This window comes from Hemiscyllium ocellatum, chromosome 20 (assembly GCF_020745735.1).
Source record: "Hemiscyllium ocellatum isolate sHemOce1 chromosome 20, sHemOce1.pat.X.cur, whole genome shotgun sequence".
NCBI lineage: Eukaryota > Metazoa > Chordata > Chondrichthyes > Orectolobiformes > Hemiscylliidae > Hemiscyllium > Hemiscyllium ocellatum.
In genome coordinates, this window is record NC_083420.1 from 6,149,567 (window position 1) to 6,177,431 (window position 27,865).

The following is a 27,865-nucleotide window of genomic DNA, read 5'->3' on the forward strand; positions in this document are numbered from 1 at the left end:
ACGGTCAGTGTGTCCTGCTCTCCGGACGGTCAGTGTGGGCTGTTCTCCAGACGGTCAGTGTGGGTTGCTCTCCAGACGGTCAGTGTGTCCTGGTCTCCGGATGGTCAGTGTGGGCTGCTGTCCGGACGGTCAGTGTGGGTTGCTCTCCAGACGGTCAGTGTGTCCTGCTCTCCGGACGGTCAGTGTGGGCTGCTCTCCGGACGGTCAGTGTGGGCTGTTCTCCGGACGGTCAGTGTGGGTTGCTCTCCAGACGGTCAGTGTGTCCTGCTCTCCGGACGGTCAGTGTGGGCTGCTGTCCGGACGGTCAGTGTGGGTTGCTCTCCAGACGGTCAGTGTGGGCTGTTCTCTGGACGGTCAGTGTGAGCTGCTCTCCGGACGGTCAGTGTGGGCTGCTCTCCGGACGGTCAGTTTGGGATGCTGTCCGGACGGTCAGTGTGTCCTGCTCTCCGGATGGTCAGTGTGTCCTGCTCTCCAGACGGTCAGTGTGGGCTGTTCTCTGGACGGTCAGTGTGGGCTGCTCTCCGGATGGTCAGTGTCGGTTGCTCTCCGGACGGTCAGTGTGGGCTACGCTCTGGACGGTCAGTGTGAGCTGCTCTCCGGACGGTCAGTGTGTCCTGCTCTCCGGACGGTCAGTGTGAGCTGCTCTCCGGACGGTCAGTGTGTCCTGCTCTCCGGACGGTCAGTGTGAGCTGTTCTCCGGACGGTCAGTGTGGGTTGCTCTCCGGACGGTCAGTGTGGACTGTTCAACGGACGGTCAGTGTGAGCTGCTCTCCGGACGGTCAGTGTGGGTTGCTCTCCGGACGGTCAGTGTGAGCTGCTCTCCGGGCGGTCAGTGTGAGCTGCTCTCCGGACGGTCAGTGTGGGCTGTTCTCTGGACGGTCAGTGTGGGCTGCTCTCCGGATGGTCAGTGTCGGTTGCTCTCCAGACGGTCAGTGTGGGCTACGCTCTGGACGGTCAGTGTGGGTTGCTCTCCGGACGGTCAGTGTGGGCTGTTCTCCGGACGGTCAGTGTGGGTTGCTCTCCGAACGGTCAGTGTGGGTTGCTGTCCGGACGGTCAGTGTGGGCTGCTGTCCGGACGGTCAGCGCGGGCTGCTCTCCGGACAGTGTGAGCTGCTCTCCGGACGGTCAGTGTGTCCTGCTCTCCGGACGGTTAGCGTGGGCTGCTCTCCGGACGGTCAGTGTGGGATGCACTCCGGACGGTCAGTGTGAGCTGCTCTCTGGACGGTCAGTGTGTCCTGCTCTCCGGACGGTCAGTGTGGGTTGCTCTCCGGACGGTCAGTGAGGGCTACTCTCCGGACGGTCAGTGTGAGCTGCTCTCCGGACGGTCAGTGTGAGCTGCTCTCCGGATGGTCAGTGTGGGCTACTCTCCGAACGGTCAGTGTGTCCTGCTCTCCGGACGGTCAGTGTGAGCTGCTCTCCGGACGGTCAGTGTGTTCTGCTCTCCGGACGGTCAGTGTGAGCTGCTCTCTGGACGGTCAGTGTGGGTTGCTCTCCGGACGGTCAGTGTCGGTTGCTCTCCGGACAGTCTGTGTGAGCTGCTCTCTGGACGGTCAGTGTGGACTGCACTCCGGACGGTCAGTGTGGGTTGCTCTCCGGACGGACAGCGAGGGCTGCTCTCCGGACGGTCAGTGTGTCCTGCTCTCCGGACGGTCAGTGTGTCCTGCTCTCCGGATGGTCAGTGTGAGCTGCTCTCCGGACGGTCAGTGTGGGCAGCTCCCAGGGCGGTCAGTGTGTCCTGCTCTCCGGACGGTCAGTGTGGGCTGCTCTCCAGACAGTCAGTGTGGATTGCTCTCCGGACGGTCAGTGTGGGCTGCTCTCCGGACGGTCAGTGTGGGCTGCTCCCTGGGCGGTCAGTGTGAACTGCTCTCCGGACGGTCAGTGTGGGCTGCTCCCTGGGCGGTCAGTGTGAACTGCTCTCCGGACGGTCAGTGTGGGATGCACTCCGGACGGTCAGTGTGGGTTGCTCTCCGGGCGGTCAGTGTGGGCTGCTTTCCGGACGGTCAGTGTGTCCTGCTCTCCGGACGGTCAGTGTGAGCTGCTCTCTGGACGGTCAGTGTGGGTTGCTCTCCGGACGGTCAGTGTCGGTGTCTCTCCGGACAGTCAGTGTGAGCTGCTCTCCGGACGGTCAGTGTGGGCTACTCTCTGGACGGTCAGTGTGGATTGCTCTCCCGACGGTCAGTGTGTCCTGCTCTCCGGACGGTCAGTGTGGGTTGCTCTCTGGACGGTCAGTGTCGGTTGCTCTCCGGACGGTCAGTGTGAGCTGCTCTCCGGATGGTCAGTGTGGGCTAATCTCCGGACGGTCAGTGTGAACTGCTCTCTGGACAGTCAGTGTGGGTTGCTCTCCGGACGGTCAGTGTGAGCTGCTCTCTGGACGGTCAGTGTGGGCTGCTCTCCGGATGGTCAGTGTGAGCTGCTCCCTGGGCGGTCAGTGTGAACTGCTCTCCGGACGGTCAGTGTGGGCTGTTCTCCGGACGGTCAGTGTGGGATGCTCTCCGGATGGTCAGTGTGGGCTGTTCTCCGGACGGTCAGTGTGGGTTGCTGTCCGGACGGTCAGTGTGAGCTGCTCTCCGGACGGTCAGTGTGGGTTGCTCTCCGGACAGTCAGTGTCGGTGTCTCTCCGGACGGTCAGTGTGGGTTGCTCTCCGAACGGTCAGTGTGAGTTGCTCTACGGACGGTCAGTGTGAGCTGCTCCCCGGGCGGTCAGTGTGAACTGCTCTCCAGACGGTCAGTGTGCGCTGCTCTCAAGATGGTCAGTGTGAGCTACTCCCCGGACGGTCAGTGTGAGCTGCTCTCCGGACGGTCAGTGTGTCCTGCTCTCCGGACGGTCAGTGTGAGTTGCTCTCCGGACGGTCAGTGTAGGCTGCTCTCCGGACGGTCAGTGTGAGCTACTCTCCGGACGGTCAGTGTGAGCTGCTCTCCGGACGGTCAGTGTGTCCTGCTCTCCGGACGGTCAGTGTGAGCTGCTCTCCGGATGGTCAGTGTGGGCTGCTCTCCGGGCGGTCAGTGTGGGCTGCTCTCCGGACGGTCAGTGTGGGCTGCTCTCCGGACGGTCAGTGTGTCCTGCTGTCCGGACGGTCAGTGTGAGCTGCTCTCCGGACAGTCAGTGTGGGCTGCTCTCCGGGCGGTCAGTGTGAACTGCTCTCTGGACGGTCAGTGTGGGTTGCTCTCCGGACAGTCAGTGTGAGCTGCTCTCCGGACGGTCAGTGTGGACTACTCTCTGGACGGTCAGTGTGGACTGCACTCCGGACGGTCAGTGTGGGTTGCTCTCCGGACGGTCAGTGTGGGTTGCTCTCCAAACGGTCAGTGTGAGTTGCTCTCCAGATGGTCAGTGTGGGTTGCTCTCCGGACGGTCAGTGTGAGCTGCTCCCCGGGCGGTCAGTGTGAACTGCTCTCCGGACGGTCAGTGTGGGTTGCTCTCCGGACGATCAGTGTGAGTTGCTCTCCGGACGGTCAGTGTGAGTTGCTCTCCGGATGGTCAGTGTGGGCTGCTCTCCGGGCGGTCAGTGTGGGCTGCTCTCCGGACGGTCAGTGTGGGCTGCTCTCCGGACGGTCAGTGTGTCCTGCTGTCCGGACGGTCAGTGTGAGCTGCTCTCCGGACAGTCAGTGTGGGCTGCTCTCCGGACAGTCAGTGTGAACTGCTCTCTGGACGGTCAGTGTGGGTTGCTCTCCGGACAGTCAGTGTGAGCTGCTCCCTGGGCGGTCAGTGTGAACTGCTCTCCGGACGGTCAGTGTGCGCTGCTCTCAAGACGGTCAGTGTGAGCTACTCCCCGGACGGTCAGTGTGAGCTGCTCTCCGGACGGTCAGTTTGTCCTGCTCTCCGGACGGTCAGTGTGAGCTGCTCTCCGGACGGTCAGTGTGAGCTACTCTCCGGACGGTCAGTGTGAGCTGCTCTCCGGATGGTCAGTGTGGGCTGCTCTCCGGGCGGTCAGTGTGAACTGCTCTCCGGATGGTCAGTGTGAGCTGCTCTCCGGACGGTCAGTGTGGGCTGCTCTCCGGACGGTCAGTGTGTCCTGCTGTCTGGACGGTCAGTGTGAGCTGCTCACCGGACGGTCAGTGTGAACTGCTCTCTGGACGGTCAGTGTGGGCTGCACACCGGACGGTCAGTGTGGGCTAATCTCCGGACGGTCAGTGTGAACTGCTCTTTGGATGGTCAGTGTGGGTTGGTCTCCGGACTGTCAGTGTGGGCTACTCTCCGGACGGTCAGTGTGTCCTGCCCTCCGGGCGGTCAGTGTGGACTGTTCGCCGGACGGTCAGTGTGGGCTGCTCTCCGGACTGTCAATTTGGGATGCTCTCCAGACGGTCAGTGTGAGCTGCTCTCCGGACGGTCAGTGTGAGCTGCTCTCCAGACGGTCAGTGTGGGCTGTTCTCTGGACAGTCAGTGTGGGCTGCTCTCCGGACGGTCAGTGTGGGCTGTTGTCTGGACGGTCAGTGTGGCCTGTTCTCCGGACGGTCAGTTTGGGAAGCTCTCCGAACGGTCAGTATGATCTGCTCTCCGGACGGTCAGTGTGTGTTGCTCTCCGGACGGTCAGTGTGTGTTGCTCTCCGGACGGTCAGTGTGAGCTGCTCTCCGGACGGTCAGTGTGGGTTGCTCTCCGGACGGTCAGTGTGAGCTGCTCTCCGGACGGTCAGTGTGGGCTGCTGTCCGGACAGTCAGTGTGGGTTGCTCTCCGGACGGTCAGTGTGAGCTGCTCTCCGGACGGTCAGTGTAGGCTGCTCTCCGGACGGTCAGTGTGGGTTGCTCTCCGGACGGTCAGTGTGTGTTGCTCTCCGGACGGTCAGTGTGAGCTGCTCTCCGGACGGTCAGTGTGGGTTGCTCTCCGGACGGTCAGTGTGAGCTGCTCTCCGGACGGTCAGTGTGGGCTGCTGTCCGGACAGTTAGTGTGGGTTGCTCTCCGGACGGTCAGTGTGAGCTGCTCTCCGGACGGTCAGTGTAGGCTGCTCTCCGGACGGTCAGTGTGGGTTGCACTCCGGACGATCAGTGTGAGTTGCTCTCCGGACGGTCAGTGTGGGTTGCTCTCCAAACGGTCAGTGTGAGTTGCTCTCCGGATGGTCAGTGTGGGCTGCTCTCCGGGCGGTCAGTGTGGGCTGCTCTCCGGACGGTCAGTGTGGGCTGCTCTCCGGACGGTCAGTGTGTCCTGCTGTCCGGACGGTCAGTGTGAGCTGCTCTCCGGACAGTCAGTGTGGGCTGCTCTCCGGACAGTCAGTGTGAACTGCTCTCTGGACGGTCAGTGTGGGTTGCTCTCCGGACAGTCAGTGTGAGCTGCTCCCCGGGCGGTCAGTGTGAACTGCTCTCCGGACGGTCAGTGTGCGCTGCTCTCAAGACGGTCAGTGTGAGCTACTCCCCGGACGGTCATTTTGTCCTGCTCTCCGGACGGTCAGTGTGAGCTGCTCTCCGGACGGTCAGTGTGAGCTACTCTCCGGACGGTCAGTGTGAGCTGCTCTCCGGATGGTCAGTGTGGGCTGCTCTCCGGGCGGTCAGTGTGAACTGCTCTCCGGATGGTCAGTGTGAGCTGCTCTCCGGACGGTCAGTGTGGGCTGCTCTCCGGACGGTCAGTGTGTCCTGCTGTCTGGACGGTCAGTGTGGGCTGCTCACCGGACGGTCAGTGTGAACTGCTCTCTGGACGGTCAGTGTGGGCTACTCACCGGACGGTCAGTGTGGGCTAATCTCCGGACGGTCAGTGTGAACTGCTCTTTGGATGGTCAGTGTGGGTTGGTCTCCGGACTGTCAGTGTGGGCTACTCTCCGGACGGTCAGTGTGTCCTGCTCTCCGGGCAGTCAGTGTGGACTGTTCGCCGGACGGTCAGTGTGGGCTGCTCTCCGGACTGTCAATTTGGGATGCTCTCCAGACGGTCAGTGTGAGCTGCTCTCCGGACGGTCAGTGTGAGCTGCTCTCCGGACGGTCAGTGTGGGCTGTTCTCTGGACAGTCAGTGTGGGCTGCTCTCCGGACGGTCAGTGTGGGCTGTTGTCTGGACGGTCAGTGTGGCCTGTTCTCCGGACGGTCAGTTTGGGAAGCTCTCCGAACGGTCAGTATGATCTGCTCTCCGGACGGTCAGTGTGGGCTGCTCTCCGGACGGTCAGTGTGGGTTGCTCTCCGGACGGTCAGTGTGTGTTGCTCTCCGGACGGTCAGTGTGAGCTGCTCTCCGGACGGTCAGTGTGGGTTGCTCTCCGGACGGTCAGTGTGAGCTGCTCTCCAGACGGTCAGTGTGGTCTGCTGTCCGGACAGTCAGTGTGGGTTGCTCTCCGGACGGTCAGTGTGAGCTGCTCTCCGGACGGTCAGTGTGAGCTGCTCTCCGGACGGTCAGTGTGGGCTGCTCTCCGGACGGTCAGTGTGAGCTGCTCTCCGGACGGTCAGTGTGGGCTGCTGTCCGGACAGTCAGTGTGGGTTGCTCTCCGGACGGTCAGTGTGAGCTGCTCTCCGGACGGTCAGTGTAGGCTGCTCTCCGGACGGTCAGTGTGGGTTGCTCTCCGGACGATCAGTGTGAGTTGCTCTCCGGACGGTCAGTGTGGGTTGCTCTCCAAACGGTCAGTGTGAGCTGCTCTCCGGATGGTCAGTGTGGGCTGCTCTCCGGGCGGTCAGTGTGGGCTGCTCTCCGGACGGTCAGTGTGGGCTGCTCTCCGGACGGTCAGTGTGTCCTGCTGTCCGGACGGTCAGTGTGAGCTGCTCTCCGGACAGTCAGTGTGGGCTGCTCTCCGGACAGTCAGTGTGAACTGCTCCCTGGACGGTCAGTGTGGGTTGCTCTCCGGACAGTCAGTGTGAGCTGCTCCCCGGGCGGTCAGTGTGAACTGCTCTCCGGACGGTCAGTGTGCGCTGCTCTCAAGACGGTCAGTGTGAGCTGCTCTCCGGACGGTCAGTGTGGGTTGCTCTCCGGACGGTCAGTGTGAGCTGCTCTCCAGACGGTCAGTGTGGGCTGCTGTCCGGACAGTCAGTGTGGGTTGCTCTCCGGACGGTCAGTGTGAGCTGCTCTCCGGACGGTCAGTGTGAGCTGCTCTCCGGACGGTCAGTGTGGGTTGCTCTCCGGACGGTCAGTGTGAGCTGCTCTCCGGACGGTCAGTGTGGGCTGCTGTCCGGACAGTCAGTGTGGGTTGCTCTCCGGACGGTCAGTGTGAGCTGCTCTCCGGACGGTCAGTGTAGGCTGCTCTCCGGACGGTCAGTGTGGGTTGCTCTCCGGACGATCAGTGTGAGTTGCTCTCCGGACGGTCAGTGTGGGTTGCTCTCCAAACGGTCAGTGTGAGCTGCTCTCCGGATGGTCAGTGTGGGCTGCTCTCCGGGCGGTCAGTGTGGGCTGCTCTCCGGACGGTCAGTGTGGGCTGCTCTCCGGACGGTCAGTGTGTCCTGCTGTCCGGACGGTCAGTGTGAGCTGCTCTCCGGACAGTCAGTGTGGGCTGCTCTCCGGACAGTCAGTGTGAACTGCTCCCTGGACGGTCAGTGTGGGTTGCTCTCCGGACAGTCAGTGTGAGCTGCTCCCCGGGCGGTCAGTGTGAACTGCTCTCCGGACGGTCAGTGTGCGCTGCTCTCAAGACGGTCAGTGTGAGCTACTCCCCGGACGGTCAGTGTGAGCTGCTCTCCGGACGGTCAGTTTGTCCTGCTCTCCCGACAGTCAGTGTGGGCTGCTCTCCGGACGGTCAGTGTGAGCTACTCTCCGGACGGTCAGTTTGAGCTGTTCTCGGACGGTCAGTGTGAGCTGCTCTCCGGACGGTCAGTGTGTCCTGCTCTCTGGACGGTCAGTGTGAGCTCCGGACGGTCAGTGTGTCCTGCTCTCCGGACGGTCAGTGTGAGCTGCTCTCCGGACGGTCAGTGTGGGTTTGCTCTCCGGACGGTCAGTGTGTCCTGCTCTCTGGACGGTCAGTGTGTCCTGCTCTCCGGACGGTCAGTGTGTCCTGCTCTCCGGACGGTCAGTGTGAGCTGCTCTCCGGATGGTCAGTGTGGGCTGCTCTCCGGACGGTCAGTGTGGGCTTGTTGGGCCGAAGGGAATTGAATCAAACTCTGCTGCCCCTTAGCCTACAGTGATGACCTCTTGTTGTTCCACATGCGGAGACCTCCTCTCTGCGTCAACTTCTATCCTTCAATGAGATTTCCTCTCATTCTTCTAAACTCCACAGAGAATGGATCCCAATTGCACAAATCACCGTTCATACACCGGCTTTCAACTTGGGAATGGAGTGAAACGTCTCTGAAGTATTCCCACGGCCTCTCCAGGATCTCCAGGCCTGTGCCACTTACCCACTTCACAGCACCTCTCTCACCCATCACCTCGCAACCCCAACTGCTGACCTCCCAGAACCTTCCATGATCAGAGACCCCTCACCGCTCCTGACCCGGCTCCATCTCTGGGATTACCCCCAGGGGTTCCTCCTGTCCATTTTAACCGGCTTGAACTGAATGGAATTGAATTGATTGTCCCGTGTACTGAGACACAGTGAAAAGCTTTGTTTTGTGAGCAATACAGGCAGATCCCAGAGTTAAGTCGCACAGATAGTAAATAATAGGTAAACAGCAGCAAAAACAGAAACACAGGGACAGGTGAATGTTAAGAGTTTGTGAGTCTAGCTGATTGGGTTTCATCTGATCCACAATCAATTTGGCTGGACATCGAAGCCTCCCAAGTAAAATACCCACTTATTAACCTTTTATTTTCAGATAAGAGGAAAATCATTACAGACCACTGTAAAAATCCCATAATATTAAACACAATTAAGGCCTGGAATATAATGCTGCAAAATGAGGGTAACTCACATAAAACATCCCCCCATGCACCAATAGTAGGCGCATGGGGATTCCAACCGGGGATTACAGATGCCACCTTTAAACTCTGGAGATCCAGGGGCATCTCATGCTTAGGGGACCTATTTAAAGATGGGATCCTGATGTCCTTTGAGCAGCTGCGTCTGAAATTCGGAATACCTAATGGGGATCTCTTTCGATACTTCCAAGTTCGAGATTATATACAGAGGAAGACTACATTAATAGATAGTTTTTATAAATCAGACAGAGAACGTAATGTCTTACGACCAGCGGGGGCATCCTCCGTTAGTACTATATACCATTTGCTACATGATGGAGTCTCAGGAGACATGGATGACCTGCTTAAAACATGGGAGCAGGACTTGGGGCTAGAAATCTCTGAGGATATGTGGAATGACATTTGGGAAAATGCTAGAAGAATTGCTATCTGTAACAGAACTCAGGCTATCCAACTAAAGATACTTCATAGGGCCCATATAGCTCCGGCTCGACTGGCAAAATTTAAGGCAGGAGCATCTCCAATGTGTCCCAAATGCAAAATAGAGGTGGGTACTCTTGCACATTGTCTGTGGACTTGTCAGAAAATCCGCAGATACTGGACTAAAGTGGCAAATACCCTGACAGAAATTTTAGGAACGGAAATTAGGGTGGACCCTGTATCTCTCCTTTTGGGCTTTTCGAACCTCTCATCTCTGGATATGCATGGGAAGAAACTATTTTCTATTCTCTCTTTCTGTGCAAGGAAAAATATTTTGGTGAACTGGGTGGCTGAGGGCCCCCCTGGACTTTCAAATTGGCACAGATTAATTATGGAATATATCCCCCTTGACTTCCTCACAAATATGGTGCACCGAAAGACTGAATTATTTTATAAAATATGGCAGCCCTTTTTGAATTATATAAATGCAGATATTTCGGCTATCCTAACAAGGGCTTTTATTTAGTGAAGATTTCAGACCGGGCTGCTCCGGGGCCCCTTGGGAGAGGAATCCTGCGCGAATACGGGTTTTATTATATTTGATGTTTATACATTCCGAGCATGTAAGAGACTTAGGTATACACTCTGGTTAGTTATAGGTTAGATTAGTAGAAAGTTGAGTTTTTTTTTTCTTTCTTTTTTCGTTTCTTTTTTTTCTTTTTTTGTTTTCTTTCTTTCTCTTTTCTTTGTTAAATTATGACTATTGTATATATGATTTAATTGTACATCAATGTTTGTATTTGAGAGTTTTGTTTATTTTTGTAAATTTGCAAAAATGTTAAATTTCAATAAAAATATCTACAAAAAAAAAGAGTTTGTGAGTCCATTCAGTATCTAACAACAGTAGGGTAGAAACTGTTTCGAAACCAGCTGGTGTGTGTGTGTGTATGTGTGTGTGTGTGTGTGTGTGTGTGTGTGTGTGTGTGTTCAGGCTTCTGTACCTTCTCCCCGATGGTAGAGGTTGTAGAAAAACATTGCCAGGGTGGGATGGATCTTTGAGAATGCTGGCGGCCTTTCCTTTCAGTGGACCTGGGAGATGGATTCTATCGATGGGAGGTTGGCCTTTGTGGTTGTCTGGGCCGAGTTCCCCACTCTCTGTAACCATCTCCGATCTTGAATGGTACAGTTGCCATACCAGGTAGTGATACGTCCAGACAGAATGCTCTCGATGGTGCACCTATAAAAGTTGGCAAGGGTATTCGCTGTCATGCCAAATTTCCTCAGCTGCCTGAGGAAGAAGAGACGTTGTTGGGCCTTTGTAACCAGTGTCCACATGAAGAGTCCAAGAAAGCTTCCTGTGGATGACCACTCCCAGGAGCTTAACACTCTCCACTCGTTCCACCTCTGTGCTGTTAATGTGCAGGGGGGACATGAGTAACATCCCGCCAATAGTTAATAATGAGTTCTTTGGTTTTGCCGGCATTGAGAGCTCGGTTGTTCTCAGTGCACCATTTTTCCAGGTCTTCCACCTCCCGTCTATAGTCTGTTTCATCGCCATCTGAGATTCGACTGACTATGGTGGTGTCATCATCGAACGAGTCTGGTATTTGGTGATGCAGTCATGGGTATACAGTGAGTACAGTAGGGGGCTGAGTACACACCCCTGGGGTCTCCAGTGTTGAGTGTTAGTGAGGATGAAATATTGTCCCCAGTCTTCACTGATTGTGGCCTGTGGCTCAGGAAACTCAGGATTGAGTTACAGAGAGTGGGGCTTAGTCTGAGATCACCAAGTTTAGTAATCAGTCTCGAGGGGATAATAGTGTTGAAGGCTGAACTGTAGCCAATGAGTAGGATTCTTACGTAACTGTTCTTGGTGTCAAGATGTTCTGGGGAGGAGTGAAGGGCAAGTGATATGGCATCTGACGTGGATCTGTTGGTCCGATTGGCAAACTGGAGTGGGTCAGAGTAGTGAGGAGGCTGGAGTTGGTTAATGCCATGACCAGCCTTTCAAAGCACTTCATGACCCCTGACATTAGGGCCACTGGGCGGTAGTCATTGAGACATGCTGCATGAGCCTTCTTAGGCCCAGGGATGATGTTGGCCCTCCTGAAACAGGCAGGGACAGTGGCCTGCTGCAAGGAGAGGCTGAAGATATCCAAGATCTGCCAGTTGATCTGTGCATGCCCTGAGTGCACGGCCTGGTACTCCGTCTGGTCCCATCACTTTCCTTGGATTCACATGAAGGAAAACTGATCCAACCTCTGATACTGTTGGGGTAGGTTCGTCAGGACTTGTCAGAGTAGGTGTTGCCTCTCTGCTGAAATGCTGCTCAAAGCGAGCCTGGAGGGTGTTGATAGAATCTGGGAGGGATCTGTCATTGTCTGCTATCTTGCACTGTCTCTTTTTTGAACCTGTGATGTCATTCAGTCCCTGCCATAGTTGCCGGGTGTCTGTCTGGGTCTCTGGTTTGGATTGGTATTGGTCCTTGGCTGTCTTAATGACTCTGTGAGGGTCATACTTGGATTCCTGATGGTGACTTATGGGTTAGGTTGAGGGTTAGTGTGAAGGTGAGGGTGAGGGTGAGGGTTAGGGTGAGGGTTATGCTTAGGGATACGGGAGATCATTACTCTCTGGGTGAAGAGGTTTCTCCTGATCTCAGGTCTAAAAGGATTATCCTTTATCATTAAACTATGGCCCCTAGTTCTGACAGACCCCACCATTGGGAACAGCCTCCTGGCCTTTCACCTGGCCAGTCCTCGTCACATTTGACACTTTCTATAAGGTCTCCTCCCCTCATTCTTCTAAACTCCAGTGAATTGGTGGCTGCATGGTGGCACAGTGGTTAGCACTGCTGCCTCACAGTGCCTGAGACCCGGGTTCAATTCCCGCCTCAGGCGACTGACTGTGTGGAGTTTACACGTTCTCCCCGTGTCTGCGTGGGTTTCCTCCGGGTGCTCCGGTTTCCTCCCACAGTCCAAAGATGTGCGGGTCAGGTGAATTGGCCATGCTAAATTGCCCGTAGTGTTAGGTAAGGGATAAATGCAGGGGTATGGGTGGGTTTCGCTTCGACGGGTCGGTATGGACTTGTTGGGCCGAAGGGCCTGTTTCCACACTGTAAGTAATCTAATCTAATGAATTCAATCGTTACTGACTCAATCAGTCCTCACAGAGTCATGGAGACGTACAGTACACAAACAGACCCTTTGGTCCCCTTCGTCCATGGCAACCAGATATCCTAATCTAATCTAGTCCCTTTTTCCAGCACCCGGCTCATATCCCTCCAAACCCTTCCTATCCATATACCCATCCAGATGCCTTTTAAATGTTGTAATTGTACCAGCCTCCACCACATCCTCTGGCAGCTCATTCCATACACACACCACCCTCTATGTGAAAACATTGCCCCTTAGGTCTCTTTTATATCTTTCCCCTCTCACCCTAAACCTATGTCCTCTAGTTCTGGACTCCCTGACCCCAGGGAAAAAGACCTTGTCTATTTACCCTATCCATGCCCCTCATGATTTTATAAAACTCTGTAAGGTCACCCCTCAGTCTCCGACGCTCCAGGGAAAACAGCCCCAGCCTGTTCAGCCTCTCCCTGTAGCTCAAATCCTCCAACCCTGGCAACATCCTTGTAAGTCTTTTCTGAACCCTTTCAAGTTTCACTACATCCTTCCTGTAGCAGGAGCGGATTCTGTAATCCCCCTGTGCACCTCCTCTTTAGCAAGAACACCAAGGACCTGCGAATGAGATTAGCCTCACCCCTCCCCCACCTCTGTCTCACTAACACTTTCAACCTTCACCTAGCTGCTTGTGTGGGCAAGTGGCAAATATTTATAGGCCCAGAGGGTGTGTGTGTGAGAGTTTGGGCCACGAGTGAGTCCGTACAAGTACAGGCTGTTGTAGGGGTTGCTGTTAATCCCATCACTGACATTGCTTCATCGTTTAAGTAGCTGTCTGTCTTTCACCCTGGGATGTTAAGGTCGGTTGTAATGCTGTCTGAGCTGATAATGCTATGCACCCTGACCTCCAAAAAAAACCCACCAGGACAGATCGCTCCACATTCTCCTTTCTAAAAAGGCAGTGTAGGAGATTTAACGTTTGAGTCACTTGTGTCTCTATTTGTAGTATGACCCCATTTTCTACTGTCTCACTCACTAACAGTAACTACAGCGCTGGACAGTGGTCAATGGAATTCATAGAATCCCTACAGTGCATAAGCAGACCATTCAGCCCTTCACATCCACATAGACCATCCAAAGAGTATCCCAAACAGATCCAATCATATTTCCCATGGCTCTCCCACAGAGACTGCACGTAATGGACAATATCCCATGGACAATCCACCTCACCTGCACATCCCTGTACACTGTAGACAATCCACCTCACCTGCACATCCCTGTACACTGTAGACAATCCACCTCACCTGCACATCCCTGTACACTGTGGACAGTCCACCTCACCTGCACATCCCTGTACACTGTGGACAGTCCACCTCACCTGCACATCCCTGTACACTGTGGACAATCCACCTCACCTGCACATCCCTGTACACTGTGGACAATCCACCTCACCTGCACATCCCTGTACACTGTGGACAGCCCACCTCACCTGCACATCCCTGTACACTGTGGATAATCCAGCTCACCTGCACATCCCTGTACACTGTGGACAATCCACCTCACCTGCACATCCCTGTACACTGTGGACAGCCCACCTCACCTGCACATCCCTGTACACTGTGGACAATCCACCTCACCTGCATATCCCTGTACACTGTGGACAGTCCACCTCACCTGCACATCCCTGTACACTGTGGACAGTCCATCTCACCTGCACATCCCTGTACACTGTAGACAGTCCACCTCACCTGCACATCCCTGTACACTGTGGACAATCCACCTCACCTGCACATCCCTGTACACTGTGGAGAATCCACCTCACCTGCACATCCCTGTACACTGTGGACAGCCAACCTCACCTGCACATCCCTGTACACTGTGGACGATCCACCTCACCTGCACATCCATGTGCGCTGTGGACAGTGCACCTCACCTGCACATCCCTGTACACTGTGGACAATCCACCTCACCTGCACATCCCTGCACACTGTGGACAGTCCACCTCACCTGCACATCCCTGCACACTGTGGACAGTCCACCTCACCTGCACATCCCTGTACACTGTGGACAGTCCACCTCACCTGCACATCCCTGCACACTGTGGACAGTCCACCTCACCTGCACATCCCTGTACACTGTGGACAGTCCACCTCACCTGCACATCCCTGTTACACCATAGACAGTCCACCTCACCTGCTCATCCCTGTACACTGTGGACAGTCCACCTCACCTGCACATCCCTGTACACTGTGGACAGTCCGCCTCACCTGCACATCCCTGTACACTGTGGACAGTCCACCTCACCTGCACACCCCTGTACACTGTGGACAGTCCACCTCACCTGCACATCCCTGTACACTGTGGACAGTCCACCTCACCTGCACATCCCTGTACACTGTGGACAGTCCGCCTCACCTGCACATCCCTGTACACTGTGGACAGTCGACCTCATCTGCACATCCCTGTACACTGTGGACAGTCCACCTCACCTGCACATCCCTGTACACTGTGGACAGTCCACCTCACCTGCACACCCCTGTACACTGTGGACAGTCCACCTCACCTGCACATCCCTGTACACTGTGGACAGTCCACCTCACCTGCACATCCCTGTACACTGTGGACAATCCACCTCACCTGCACACCCCTGTACACTGTGGACAGTCCACCTCACCTGCACATCCCTGTACACTGTGGACAGTCCGCCTCACCTGCACATCCCTGTACACTGTGGACAGTCCACCTCACCTGCACATCCCTGTACACTGTGGACAGTCCACCTCACCTGCACATCCCTGTACACTGTGGACAGTCCACCTCACCTGCACATCCCTGTACACTGTGGACAGTCCACCTCATCTGCACATCCCTGTACACTGTGGACAGTCCACCTCACCTGCACATCCCTGTACACTGTGGACAATCCACCTCACCTGCACACCCCTGTACACTGTGGACAGTCCACCTCACCTGCACATCCCTGTACACTGTGGACAGTCCACCTCACCTGCACATCCCTGTACACTGTGGACAATCCACCTCACCTGCACACCCCTGTACACTGTGGACAGTCCACCTCACCTGCACATCCCTGTACACTGTGGACAGTCCGCCTCACCTGCACATCCCTGTACACTGTGGACAGTCCACCTCACCTGCACATCCCTGTACACTGTGGACAGTCCACCTCACCTGCACATCCCTGTACACTGTGGTACAGGTATACCTTCACTGCTCTCTCTGTAACACAAGAACACTCTCTCTCAGATAAGGAAACCAAAAGTGCACGCAATATTCCAGGTGTGGCCTCACCAATGCCCTGTGTAACCAATCTGACAATTGGTTGGCAAGTATATGATGCTTGCCATGTCTTGTTTGATTGTTGTCTTTCCTTTAGGGTGGCTCAGTGGTTAGCACTGCTGCCTCACAGCACTAGAGTCCCAGGTTCGATTCCTGTCTCGGGCAGCTGTCTGTGTGGAGTTTGCACGTTCTCCCCTTGTCTGTGTGGGTTTGCTCTGGTTTCCTCCCACAGTCCAGTGATCTGCAGGTCAGGTGAAATGGCCATGCTAAATTGTCCCCAGTGTTAGGTGCATTAGTCAGGGGTCAATGTAGGGGAATGGGTCTGGGTGGGTTACTCTGTAGAGGGTCAGTGTGGACTTGTTGGGCTGAAGGGATTAGAGTGGTGCTGGAAATGCACAGCAGGTCAGGCAGCATCCAAGGAGCAGGAAAATCAACATTTCGTGCAAAAGCCCTTCAATCTATTCCTAATTCTTTGCCCGAAATGTTGATTTTCCTGCTCCTTGGATGCTGCCTGACCTGCTGTGCTTTTCCAGCACTGCTCTAATCTAAACTCTGGTTTTCAGCATCTGCAGTCATTGTTTTGACCTTGCTGGGCCGAAGGGCCTGTTTCCACACTGTAGGGATTTTAATCTAATCTAATAAAAAGCATCTCCGTGTTCCTGTACTTGAATTCTCTCGCTCTGAAGGCCAACATGTCGTTTTCCTTCTTTATTGCCTGCTGCACCTGCGCATTTCCTGTCAGCGTGAGGCCATCCAGGTCTCATTGAACACTCCCCTCTTTCAATTTCCTGCCCCTCAAAGAACAAACCGCCTTGCAACGTTTCCTCACAATGTGGGCCCCCTCCCAGTTTTCCACATCGTACTGCCCCTGCCATGTCAGTATTGGATCCACTGCAGCATCTCACATGTGCTCAATGACTGTTGGTACCCACACATATTTCTCTTACTCTTAAGAATGTAATTAATAAATCTTAACGACGTGATTGACAAGACACTAATATTGTGGCTGCTGATTCCGCTCCACTGAGGAAGTGTGTGTGGGACGCAGAATGAGTGCTGGATTAACTTCTCTTGACTATCTTTGTGAGTGCCTTCCTGTTTGCACTAATTGTGAAAGTCAGCACTCTTCTGTAGGGAATGAATATTTGGTTGCTGTTGCTGATCGCTTAGCTTCCCAGATTGTCCTGGGAATAGTTTTGAGGGTTCTATTTTCCCATCATTTGTACTGAAACCCTCAGTCTGACAAACCTCCCCCCTTGCTCTCACTGTTTTACTGTGCAAAATGGCTGCAAAATCTTCAATGCATGGACACACGGTATTAAAAATGAAAACAAGAACTCAGTTAACACTTCCTGACCAAGATAAATGCAGGGAGTGCTGAAGAAATTCAGCGGTTTCTGTGGCACGGTGGCACAGTGGTTAGCACTGCTGCCTCACAGCGCCAGAGACCTGGGTTCAATTCCAGCCTCAGGCGACTGACTGTGTGGAGTTTGCACGTTCTCCCTGTGTCTGTGTGGGTTTCCTCCGGGTGCTCCGGTTTCCTCCCACAGTCCAAAGATGTGCAGGTTAGGGTGAATTGGCCATGCTAAATTGCCTGTAGTGTTAGGTGAAGGTGTAAATGTAGGGGTATGGGTCTGGGTGGGTTGCACTTCGGCGGGTCGGTGTGGACTTGTTGGGCCGAAGGGCCTGTTTCCACACTGTAAGTAATCTAATCTAATCTAAAACCCATTTTGAGTTCAAGTCCAAACTGATTCTTCTTCAGAACTCTTTGTAACTCTGTTTCTCTTTCCCTGGACGCTGCCAGACCTGCTGAGTTTCTCCAGCACTTTCTGCCTTTATTTCAGCCTCTTCTGTATTTCGATTGTCTCAGGTGCAATCTGTTCAAAGTTTATAAAGTAACGAGAGGTACAGATAGAGTTAGTGGTGTTTGGCTTTTTCCCTGGGGTGGGGGTTTCAAGACTAGGGGGGTCACATCTTTAAGGTGGGAGGAGAGAGATTTTAAAAAGACATGAGGGGCAGTTTGTATTACACAGAGGGTAGTTTGTGTGTGGAATGAACTTCCTGAGGATGTGAGTACAGTTATAACATCTAAATGACGGTGGGACAGATACAGGAATAGCAGATGTTTGGAGGGATATAGGCTGGGAGCAGGCAGTGGACCTAGTTTAGTTTGGGATTATGTTTGGCATAGACTGGTTGGACCGAAGGGTCTGTTTCCGTGCTGTGTGACTCTATGACTATGTATTTATCTCCTGCTCAAAGCAAAATATGACCCTTGACTAAATTTTGCTGTGAAGTTCTATTTTAATCAGTTACAAATGTTTAAATGTCAACCTTCAGGATCTGTAGCTCAGCTCACCTGCTCATTGAGTTTAAACGCAGGAAATAAGGTGTTTGAGTCATCCAGTGTTGTTGCAGCTGTAACCTACAAATGTTAACAAACTCTCAAAGTCTAATTTCTCGTGATGTGTGAAAGAGGGGGCAGCTTCCCCAGAACCTCATGCCCTCCATCTCAGGGAAAGTTTGTTTCTCCAACTAGTAATAGGACAGAGGGTATGGATAGGGACAGGAACCTGACTTCAGGCACAGCAGCTAAAGGGGACAACAGTGAGAAGGGAGCAGGCTTTGGCGGACTGAGGGTGTTGAACTTAAATGCACACAGTTTATGGAACATAGAGAAATGAGCTTGTGGCACAGATAGAAATGGGCGGTTACGACGCTGTGGGTATCACAGAGACAGGGCTGGGAATGAAATATCCAAAGGTACACGTCCTATCGAAAGGACAGGCCGATGGGCAGTGGGAGCAGGCTCACCTTGTTAGTAAGAAATGAAATTACATCAGAAGTGAGATCGAGTCAGCAGGAGGAGAAACTGTGTGGGTAGAGCTGAGGAATCGCACAGGGATAAAGACCCTGATGGGAGTTATGTACAGGCGGAGGTGGGTACTATGAGATTAGGGTTTTAGCCCGAAACGTCGATTTTCCTGCTCCTCGGATGCTGCCTGACCTGCTATGCTTTTCCAGCACCTCTCTAATCTTGGGAGTTATGCACAGACCTCCCGGCAGTAGTCAGGATGTGGGGAAGGAAGTAAATCAAGAGATAGAAGAGGCAAGGAGCAAAGGGAATATTGACTTCCGTACGCAGGTTGGTAGAGGATGCAGACTAAAGGAATTCGTGAAATGTCTGTGAGATGGGTTTCAGAGAAGCTTGTGGTAGAACCCACCGGGGAACAGGCAATTCTGGATTGGGTGATGCGTAATGAGGCAGAGTACATTAAGGAGCATTAGGTGAAGGATCCCTGATGGAAATCACTCTGCAGCTTGAGCAGGAGATGTTGGGATCAGATGGAATGGCTTTACGGTTGAGTCACCAATTTCTTTCTGTCATCTCATTGCCCAGGAAATTCTCCCGGTCTCACCAGCTGGGTCACTGGGCTGTGGGGGTTTGTGATTGGAATTGTGTGGCTTCATTACAGACACAGCTTCTTCAGCATTAAGTCCAGGATCACGATCCAGCGCTTTCGCCCCTGGGCCAGGAAGGCTGGACCTCCAAGTCACTGCCCTGACCAAACCCTGCTCCTGTATCTTCACATCACATGGCCTTGAGAGTGATGTTTACAACAGACAAATACCGGATACTCCTCAGTGCAGAGACACAGAGAGGTTTGACACGTCCCTGTGCCGCAGTGCAACATGGTGACCATTTCCCTGTGTCGTCCTTCAGAGTAATTACTCTCAGTTATGTTTGACATTTTCAAACATTTGCCGACAAAATGCTCTTCCTGCTTCTCGTTGTGAAATCAAATTGGACTTCTGTCTAAAAGGGTCAATGTCAGATCTTCATATTCTTCACAGTAAACACTGCCAAACCCTGAACAGGCCAAATCTGAAGGTGCTGTTAGTACATCAGGCAGGTGTGTGTGTGTGTGTGTGTGTGTGTGTGTGTGTGTGTGTGTGTGTGTGTGTGTGTGTCTATGTGTGTGTCTGTGTGTCTGTGTATGCGCGCGTGTGTGTGTCTGTGTGTGTGCGTGTGTGTATCTGTGTGTGCATGTCTGTATGTGTGTTAGAGTGTGTGTCTCTGTGTGTGTGTGTGTGTGTGTCTGTGTGTGTTTGTGTCTATGTGTGTGTGTTTGTGTCTGTGTGTCTGTGTATGCGCGCATGTGTGTGTCTGTGTGTGCGTCTGTGTGTGTGCATGTCTGTATGTGTGTTAGAGTGTGTGACTATGTTGTGTGTCTCAGTGTGTGTGTGTGTGTGTGTGTGTTTATGTCTGTGTGTGTGTCATTGTGTGTGTGTGTCATTGTGTGTCTGTGTATGTGTGTGTGTGTGTGTGTGTGTGTGTGTATGTGTGTGTGTGTGTGTGTGTGTGTGTGTGTGTATGTGTGTGTGTGTGTAGGTAATGCTGTCATCCCTAGATCCCTATTAATCCAGGGTCCCGGTTCAAATCCTGTCACAACAGATGGTGACATCTGAATTCAATAAAATCCTGGCATTCTGGGTCTGATCATGACTGTGAAACTATTGCTGAGGGGAAAACCCAGCTGGGTCATCAATGTCCTTTCGGGAAGGAAACTGCCTGCTCTGGCCTACGCGTGACTCCAAACCCACCTCAATGGGGGTTGACTCTCCCTCTGGGCAATTAGGGATGGGCATTAAAGCTTCATCCGGTGAATGAATTAGAAAGCAAACCTTTAATATTCTTTATTCTGGTTTGACGAAGAGGTATATTGTGACCCGCAATGTTCTCTTTATCTTAATGCTGCCAGATCTGTTGAGGATCTCCGGTATTTCCTGTTTTTATTTCAGAGTCTCAGGATCAGTAAGGGTGGCATGGTGGCTCAGTGGTTAGCACTGCTGCCTCAGAGCACCAGAGTCCTAGGTTCGATTCCAGCCATGGGCAACTGTCTGTGTGGAGTTTGCATGTTCTGTCTGCGTGGGTTTCCTCCGGGTGCTCTGGTTTCTTCCCACAGTCCAAAGATGTGCAGGTCAGGTGAATTGGCCATTCTAAATTGACCATAATGATAGGTGGATTAGTCAGAGGGAAGTGGGTCTGGTTGGGTTACTCTTCGGAGGGCCGGTATGGACTGGTTGGGCCGAAGGGCGTGTTTCCACACTGTAGGGAAACTAATCTAATCTGTGAGTGTTGGATCAACCGTGATCCTATTGAATGGGAGAGCAGGCTCAAGGGGCTGAATGGTCTCCTCCTGTTTCTTCAGGCCTTCTAGTTGTATTATCAGTTAGGGAACCAGGTGCTGGTGAACGTGGTTGTGGAATTCTCTGTAGGTTCCAGGATCTGTGTCTCCCTGTGAAAACATCCATCTGAGAGCTCCATCGGCCAATAGTATCTTATTATCTGGATATTTCTGAATCGTCATTGGATTGCTTCTGAATGGAGCAGGTTCCATATGGGAGGAAACTGGAGCACCCGATGGAAACCCACTCAGGCACTGGAAGAATGTGGAAACTCCACACAGGCTGTCACCCAAGGGTGGACTCGAACTCAGGTCCCTGGCGCTGTAGGTGTAGTTAAACACACGAGGGATAAAGGGATGGACAGTTGGTGCTAAGAGGGTTGGGAAGGTTGGGAGATAGATCGTAAGATAGAGAGTGTAGAAGGTAGAGCATTGCAAACTGAAAGATCTCACTCCTACACATTACATCATACCGAGAGGATCAGAACGATGAGTTCCTTTCATGGACATCTTGCAACAACATAGAGATGTGAAGCCCCGATGCTTCGATAGGTTGTGTGGAGGTGGCTCTGTTAGAATACCCACTGCTATGTTTTATACATTATCCCCGTAAACACCCTCAGGTCCTGCATTGTCAGGTTTATGCGGATGATTTCCGTCTCTGTTCTTTCCACTAAGAGAATCACCATCTCCCTTTTCATAGAAAGATTCTCCTCTGGAAGCCAACAGGATGGAAACAGTATCTTGAATTTATCCGATTGCTTTATTCCCTCGCAGGAACATATTATTCTGATAATCATTTCTCATGGTATTTTATTCATGATATCACTACGCTACATCATGTGTGATATGAGCATATCATGTTAATATTTTATTGACGGGATTGAACTCAGAATGAGATGTCACTGGGGACTAAGGACAAGATTCTTGTGAAATATTTTCTTATTATCACAGCTCACATTATCAGAGTTTATCTGCAATGGCTTTGTAGATAATGTTAACAGTCCCAGCTCATTGTATTGTGCGATGTTCATATTCAGGTCTTTAACTAATGAGCTTTATTTGTAAAATGAAAGGACAATCTCTTTGATGTACGTGGGCAGAGATTGTAAACGGTACTGTCTGCACGTTTTTCTTTTTATATTCACAATGTGTTCTCTTTCAATGTTTTGCAGACCAGACACAGATGAATAATGCGGGACCCACCTACCCTCTGATCTCACAGATGCCACAGCCCCATTCCTACCCCTCTTTGGGACAAGGCTCACATTCCTTTGAGCAGCAAGTCCCAGGCAAAGAGTTGAATAAATACGCCTCGTTAAAACTCGTGGGTAAGTGAACGGAGAAACGGGGGCGAGTATCTGAAGGCTCTCGTCATGTGTAGGCTTTAATTCTCTCCATCAAGCTGATCCTGATCAGCTTTCTCTCATCAGGATTGAATCTTGGGCTGGGAACGAGTGAGATGTCACTATTTCTTATCTCAATGAAGAGAATCTTCAAAATGCTTTGAGGGATCTAGGTGTCCTCAGGACTTACAGAAAAGCATTGTGCAGGTACAGCAGGAACCTTGGCATTTGTTGCTAACGGAATGGCGTAGAAACGTAGCTAAATGTTGTTGCAGTTGTAGAAGGCATTGGCCAGACTGTGTCCGGACAGTTGTACAGTTCTGTCCTGTTATATGAGGAAGGATGTGACTTCATTGGAGGCAGTTCACTCGCTAAATCCCAGAGATGTGGGCCAATCCAGAATTTCAGGTCCTAGTTTTAGGGTCAGGGAGAGATCATTTCAAACAGAGATAGGGAGGAGTCCCTTCTCCCAAAGGTGGCCATGATGTCACGGGCCATAATGTCACGGGCCATGATGTCACAGGCCATGATGTCACGGGCCATGATGTCACGGTGCTGGTGTTGGACTGGGGTGGGCAAAGTTAAAAATCACACAAAGGCTTAACTGCAATTTAGATTTGTTCAATATATCACATTAGTTGGATGACACTTTGATCTTTTACTATAAATTCCATCTCCATGACACTGCCCCACTAGCTGCCTGATGAAGGAGCAGCGCTCCGAAAGCTAGTGCTTCCAAATAGACCTGTTGGATCATAACCTGGTCACCCCTTCATCAGGAAGGGCTTTTGCCTGAAATGTCAATTTTCCTGCTCCTCGGATGCTGCCTGTGGACCTGCTGTGCTTTTCCAGCACCACTCTAATCTTGACTCTAATCTCCAGCATCTGCAGTATCCAATTCTGTCTATAACCTGTTGTTCCAAAGGGTCATGAATCAGTAGAATTCACTTGCCCAGAATGCGGTGGATGCTGGGACAGTGAGTAAATGTAAAGAGATCGATTTTTAATCAGTAACGAGTTGAAGGGCTATAGGAGTGGGCTTGAAAGTGGAGTCAAGGCTAAGATAAGATCAGCCATGATCATATTGAATGGTGTAGCAGGCTCAAAGGGCTGAATAGCCTACTGCTGCTCCTAGCTCTGATGTTAGCCCTGGGTTCACAGATGGCTTACGGTCCCTATAGAGGCCCTGTAGGCTCCCTCTCCCACAGCCAGGACATCGGCTGACCCACCCCCCAGTCAAAGTGGTGGCTCAATATTGAGTGTAATACTGCCCCCACCCTGGCCACCATCTTCCTGAAGAAGCATTCGGGCATTCCTGAAGAAGGGCTCATGCCCGAAACGTCGACTCTCCTGCTTCTTGGATGCTGCCTGACCTACTGCGCTTTTCCAGCAACACACTTTCAGCTCTGGCCACCATCTTGCCATTCACTCCCAGGAGCTGCTGGTGCTGATTGGAAAGTCGTGACACCATTCTCTCCTGATGGATCCGGACATTGGCCAGGGTTGGGTTTTCCAAGCGATTTGCTAACAGCTCTGTTAAAATCCACCCCGTGATCCCCTCCTCTGCTATCCCAATATCTTTCAACATCCCTGAGCAGTCTTGTGATGCTCATCACCCCATCAGGGGCATGGGGTCGATTGCAGGGTGGATTATAAAGTCGATTACTGTGTCAATTACTGGGTGAGTTTTGAGGTGGACATACAAGGTGGATTATGAGGTGGATTATGGGGAGGATTGCTGGGTGGATTATGAGGTAGATTGTGGGCGGCACGGTGGCACAGTGGTTAGCACTGCTGCCTCACAGCGCCAGAGACCCGGGTTCAATTCCCGACTCAGGCGACTGACTGTGTGGAGTTTGCACATTCTCCCCGTGTCTGCATGGGTTTCCTCCGGGTGCTCCGGTTTCCTCCCACAGTCCAAAGATGTGCGGGTCAGGTGAATTGGCCATGCTAAATTGCCCCTAGTGTTAGGTAAGGGGTAAATGTAGGGGTATGGGTGGGTTGCGCTTCGGCGGGTCGGTGTGGACTTGTTGGGCCGAAGGGCCTGTTTCCACACTGTAAGTAATCTAATCTAATCTAATTACGGGGTGGATTATGAGGTGGATTATGGGGAGGATTGCTGGGTGGATTATGAGGTGGATTATGGGGCAGATTAGGGGGTGGAATTACTGGGTGAATTGCTGGGTGGATTACTCGGTGGATTACAGGGTGGCACGCTCTGTCTTCCATGTGGCAGAACCAATTGAGAAAGGCTGCACCCAAACTGACCTTGTGCCAACCTCCCTGGACCCAACCTCATAATGAAGCGAGCAGCCATTCCCAAACATTCACATTCGCAAATCAGCTTGGTGCTTCAGTGGGCTGGGGTATAATGACCAAGGAATATTCACACACGTTCGCCAAGTGTTGCCAAATCTTCCACTCCGGTCACAAACAGAATTGCTCTTGGAATGTTCAGAATATCTGCACAATAACTGTACCGTCTGTTGATTTGTTCTGGGATTGTGGCCCGGGGTGATGTTACGGTGAAGGAGCGGATGGAAAACACTAAACAACGATGGCAACTCTGACTGACCAGCAACTATCCAGAAGCTTCACTTTGGTGATTTGGGGCTTTTATTTATCCCCTTTGCTGATGGTGCCAATAACGGTCTTGGGCAGGCAGAGGGGAGCTTTTGCAATGGTTGGTTTCAAGGTCCAGCAGAATGACTTTGCCACCAGCAGGATGTGGTGGGATTGGAGGGGGTCCAGAGGGGGTTCACAAGAATGATCCCAGGATGAAGGGCTTGTCCCATGAGGAGTGGTTGAGGACTCTGGGTCTGTACTCAATGGAGTTTAGAAGGATGAGGGGGATCTGATTGAAACTTACTGAGAGGCCTGGATGGAGAAGGTACTTCCACTAGTAGGAGAGACTAGGATCCGAGGGCACAGCCTCAGAGTGAAGGGACCAGCCTTTAGGACTGAGATGAAGAGGAACTTCTTCAGCCGGAGGGTGGGGAATCTGTGGAACTCATTGCGCAGGGGGCTGTGGAGGCCACGTCATTGAGTGTGTTTTAAACAGAGATTGATAGAGTCTTGATTAGCAAGAGAATAAAGGATTATGGGGAGAAAGCAGGGGGATGTGGTTGAGAAACATATCAGCCATGATGGAATGGTGCAGTAGAATCGATGGGCCACGTGGCCTTGTTTAGATCCTTTAGCTTTTTGTCTTATGGACTCAAAATGTTAATTCTGTTTGCAAGTTTGGAGAAGATTTGTAGCTCAGGTTGGGGTTCTGGTTGTAGGATTGCTCGCTGAGCTGGAAGGTTCATTTTCAGACGTTTTGTCACCATACTGGGTAACATCATCAGTGAGCCTCTGGTGAAGCACTGGTGGTGTGGCCCACTTTCTATTTATGTGTTTGGGTTCCCTTGAGTCGGCGATGCTATTTCCTGTGGTGATGTCATTTCCTATTTTTCTCAGGGGGTGGTAAGTGGGATCCAAGTCAATGTGTTTGCTGATAGAGTTCCGATTGGAATGCCATGCTTCTAGGAATCCTCGTGCGTGTCTCTGTTTGGCGTGTCCTGGGATGGGTGTGTTGTCCCAGTTGAAGTGGTGTCCTTCCTCATCCGTATGTAAGGATACCAGTGAGAGGGGGGTCATGTCGTTTTGTGGCTAGTTGGTGTTCATGTATCCTGGTGGCTAGTTTTCGGCCTGTTTGTCCAATGATAGTGTTTTTTCAGATTTCTAGAATCTGCAGTATTTTACTTTTATTGACGAGGAAGTAGATTTTTGTTTGCTTCTTCCCCCATTGTCCAGTCTTGTTTTGTACAACTGTCTTTCCCTGTCTTACAGCGATGAATACACACCCCAAGGTGACTTGCTTGGTTTTAAAGCATTTTAGCATGCCTTGAATTTGGTTGCTATGTAAATGCAAGCTCTTCCTTTAATATGTTTGCTTTCAGGCTTTCTCATCGCAAAAAGCCTTTCACAGGAATTTGATTCACAGGCAACTTTGTAGATGTCCTTGTGAATTCCTATGGCAGCTCTTGCTGTGAGTTGTTGCTATGGCTGCAAGCTTGGCAGAAGACCAGGTACATCAGGTCAAAGAAGTCAAACTGCAATCAGCTCAAATCTTCCCATCCAAATAATCGCTCAAAGTCTTTGATTCCACAGAATGGCAGAGCCATACTTCACAGGGGGAGGCCATTGGGCCCATTGTTTCTGGGTCATGCATGTTTTAAATTAATTCACGGGTTGTGGGCCTTGCTGATGTGCCCCTACATTTACTGCCTGGTTGTCCCTACTTGCCCCCTTGAGAAGGTGGGGGTGAGCTGCCATCTTGAATCACTGCAGTCCACCTGCTGTGGGTTGACCCACCATCGTCCACATGGCCCACTCTCAGCCCTGTAGATTTTTCTTCCTTTTATCTTAGCCTGCTGGACACACTTTCCTCATTCCTGAAGAAGGGCTCATGCCCGAAACGTCGATTCTCCTGCTCTTTGGATGCTGCCTGACCTGCTGCGCTTTTCCAGCAACACATTTTCAGCTCTGATCTCCAGCATCTGCAGTCCTCACTTTCTCCTAGGCAGGAGGAACCTAGAAACCAGCGGGCATAGGTTCAAGCTCAGCGGCAGGAAGATTAGAGGGGACGTGAGGAAAAGGGTTTTTTACGCAGAGGGTGGTGGGTGTCTGGAATTGGCTCCCTGAGTTAGCGGTGGAGGCAGAGACCATAAAGACTTTGAACATTTCCCTGGATCTGCAGCTTTGAGCTGCAGGGCTAAGGAAGATGGGATCAGAAAGAGCGTCTGGGTATCTTTGGGTTAGGCATGGGCACAATGGGCCAAATGACCTCTTTCTGTGCTGTATCATTTCTGTAGCTGTGTGGATGTATATGCCACTGGCTAGGTCAGTCTTATTGTCTGTTCCTAACTGCCTTTGAGAAGGAGGAGTGCAGCAGATATATGAGAACTCCTACACTTGAAAATCCATCTCCCCCCCACTGACTCACTCAGCACCTTGACTTGGAAATATATCGCCACTCCCACAGTGTCATTGGGTCAAAATCCTGGAACTCCCTCCCTAAGGGGATTGTGGACGCCATCTTCTTCAGGGGCAAGGAGGGGCAAGCAATAAATGCCAAACTTGTTGGCAACACTGACCTTGAAAGAAAGGATTTATTAAAGATTGCCAACAGCGCTCCCTGCATCGATCCAATTTGTCAGAACAATAGAAATTAGTCAGATAGAAAAACCGAAATATCAAGAAGGTAGGAGTGAAACAAGCATCAATGAGAAGCTGAGTAGAAAAGGGGATAGGTACTTGCAATGCCTAATGGCAGGGAACATTTTCAAAACCCATTTACATATTGAGTACATTCTGGCAAAAGTATAAGTGATAGTTGCTGTCAATGTTGAGTAGATACTAAATAAGTCAGTGACAGTGAAAAGACATTTTAATTCCGCTCTAGCCTCAGATCTCTCCCACTGCTTCAACTCAATTATAGTATTCTGTACACGGCAGCCATTTTGTGGTGTTACTGGTCTGCACTGATTCCTGGAAGGTTTTATCCTGTGAATTTACTGGGAGTTGTGAAGGTGGGGTTGTGATGATGTATTAGGGGAGTATACCGGATCCACTGAAGGGTCATAGCAGACTTAAAACACTCGCTCTCTCTCTCTCTCTCTGTCTCCACAAATATTGCCAGACCTGCCGAGTTTCTCCAGCATTTCTTGGTTTTGTTCCAAATTTCCAGTGTGTGAAGTT

At 52.0% G+C, this 27,865-nt stretch overlaps 1 protein-coding gene across 1 annotated transcript in view; it reads left to right on the forward strand.

The window, feature by feature from the left end:
- The window catches only part of shisa9a (shisa family member 9a), a 336,049-nt gene that overhangs the window by 267,882 nt on the left and 40,302 nt on the right, over positions 1–27,865 (forward strand). Inside the window, exon 3 of the mRNA XM_060840114.1 lies at positions 21,950–22,105. Within this exon, the coding sequence (XP_060696097.1) occupies positions 21,950–22,105 (156 nt within the window). The remainder of the gene's footprint in view (positions 1–21,949; positions 22,106–27,865) is intronic.